Raw genomic sequence first — 2117 nt, 5'->3', positions numbered from 1 at the left:
ATCAAAAACGCGGACCAGGTACTCACACCGTTGTACAGCCTGTTGAGAGAGAACGTAAAATGGTCGTGGTCGCGAGACGCAAGCCAGGCATTCAATGATATAAAACGAATATTATCTTCTAAACCCGTATTAGACCACTATAACCCAAATATACCGATTAAATTATGTGTAGACGCCTCTTCGTTCGCGATAGGCGCGGTGTTATCGCAAATATACGACAACAAGGCGGAGAGACCGGTGGCATACGCTTCGCGGGTTTTATCCGATACCGAGCGCCGGTATCCACAGATAGAGAAAGAGGGTTTAGCCATTATATACGGCATTCAAAAGTTTTATGACTACCTGTACGCCCACAAGTTTAAGCTACTAACGGATCACAAGCCACTGTACCATATATTCGGGGACAAAAAGGGCATCCCGATGTACGCCGCGAATAGACTGCAAAGATGGGCATACGTGTTATCAGCATTTGATTTCGAGATTAGTCTTCGTTAAATACGAACAGAACCCGGCAGATTTTTTATCGCGAATAAAGCTTGATAATTGTGGTATCAGTCCGCCCGAACAACAATGCGTGAATTTTATACACGATAATTGTCCGTTTATAATTAATTGGCATAAAATAAAAACACAAACGCGCGTCGATAGCACCTTATCGCGCGTAATTAGAGCCATTAACACCGATAATTGGCCGACGGACGCGCACAAGGACGCGCACCTAAAACCGTATTTCTCGCGCAAACATGAAATAACGACTGAACAAGACTGTCTTATGTGGGGGTATAGAACTATAATTCCCGACAAGTTCAGAGCGGCATTATTGCGAGAGTTACATTCTGTACATTCGGGTATGAGCAGCATGAAAGCAATAGCACGCTCGTACTTCTGGTGGCCAAAGCTCGACAGCGACATCGAGGACATAGCGCGTAGGTGCGAAAATTGTATCCAAATAAGACCAGCACCGCCGAGGGCCGTACTCTTCCCGTGGACATGGCCGGAGCAACCGTGGACACGTTTGCACGTGGATTTTTTAGGTCCTTATAAAAATAAGAACTTCCTTGTTGTCATCGACGCGACTTCGAAATGGCTCGAAGCATTCGAAACTAATTTGTGTACGGCGAGTACCATAATAACTAAAATGGAAGAATTGTTCGCGCGTTTCGGAGTTCCCAAATCGATCACGTCAGACGGGGCAAAATGCTTCACGGGGTCCGAATTTAACAGATTCTGTACCAACGGGGGTATTAAGCACTTAGTTGGAGCACCGTTTCATCCAGAAACAAACGGCGCGGCCGAGTCGGGAGTCAAAATCTTAAAAAATTTTTTCAAAAAACATAAAACTACCAGCACATTGTTAATGCAGACATTTTTATTGTTATATCGCAATACGCCCCATTCCACAACACACCAGTCACCAGCTAAACTATTGTTAGGTCATAATACGAGAACACCGTTTGACGCACTGATCCCCGATACAAAAGATGTAGTGAGTGACAATCAAACCACCCAAATTAAACGTCACGGTAAACGACAACATAACATAGGAACGGGCGATTCCGTGGCCGTGCGCGATTACCGGGACAATGATAGAAAATGGGCAATGGGCACGGTGAAAGATAACATAGGAAAAAACGTTTTCGAGGTGGAAACGGAGGAGGGGAACGTGTGGAAAAAACACTCAGATCAAACTATAAAAATCCCTACTAAAGAAACAGCATCAAAGGGGGAGACGGATAACACCATGGTGACTGAACTGATAGACGAACCGGATAAGTCAAATAACAACGATTCGGCATCAAAAACGGGCCTTAACGTAGGAAGTGTAAGCCCACAGGTAGTTAGAATAAAAAAAAATCCCGAACGGTACCAATCCATAGATTTTAGAAAAGAATAAAATGTAAAAACATTATGTAAAATAAATAAGTAATAATTTAGCCTAAGATTAAAATATAATGTTTAAAGAGAAAATAAGATAAATGTTCATGTTTTCACATATATTCACATTGTTGAACTGGTAACAATACCACCAAGGGTGGAAGTGTTGTATACCGATACCCATGGTGGTTATTGTAATCATAACCAGTATTAATAGTATTATAATTATTATATAAGTAAAT

The 2117-nt window shown here is 42.2% G+C and overlaps 1 protein-coding gene across 1 annotated transcript; it reads left to right on the top strand.

Moving 5' to 3' along the window:
• The first annotated feature begins 772 nt into the window (after positions 1–772).
• Positions 773–1894, top strand: LOC132947714 (uncharacterized protein K02A2.6-like). The gene has a single exon (XM_061017970.1). It carries the CDS (start codon positions 773–775, stop codon positions 1892–1894), a length of 1122 nt encoding a protein of 373 aa, XP_060873953.1.
• Positions 1895–2117: the final 223 nt, after the last annotated feature.

The sequence above is a fragment of the Metopolophium dirhodum genome, chromosome 6 (genome assembly GCF_019925205.1).
Source record: "Metopolophium dirhodum isolate CAU chromosome 6, ASM1992520v1, whole genome shotgun sequence".
NCBI classification, from domain to species: Eukaryota; Metazoa; Arthropoda; class Insecta; order Hemiptera; family Aphididae; genus Metopolophium; species Metopolophium dirhodum.
The sequence above is the reverse complement of the archived record's forward strand: the minus strand, read 5'-3'. Positions and strand labels throughout refer to the sequence as shown.

Bases quoted from the DNA above. Each gene is read 5' to 3' on its own strand.
- LOC132947714 (XM_061017970.1), top strand. From the start codon at position 773: ATGTGGGGGTATAGAACTATAATTCCCGACAAGTTCAGAGCGGCATTA.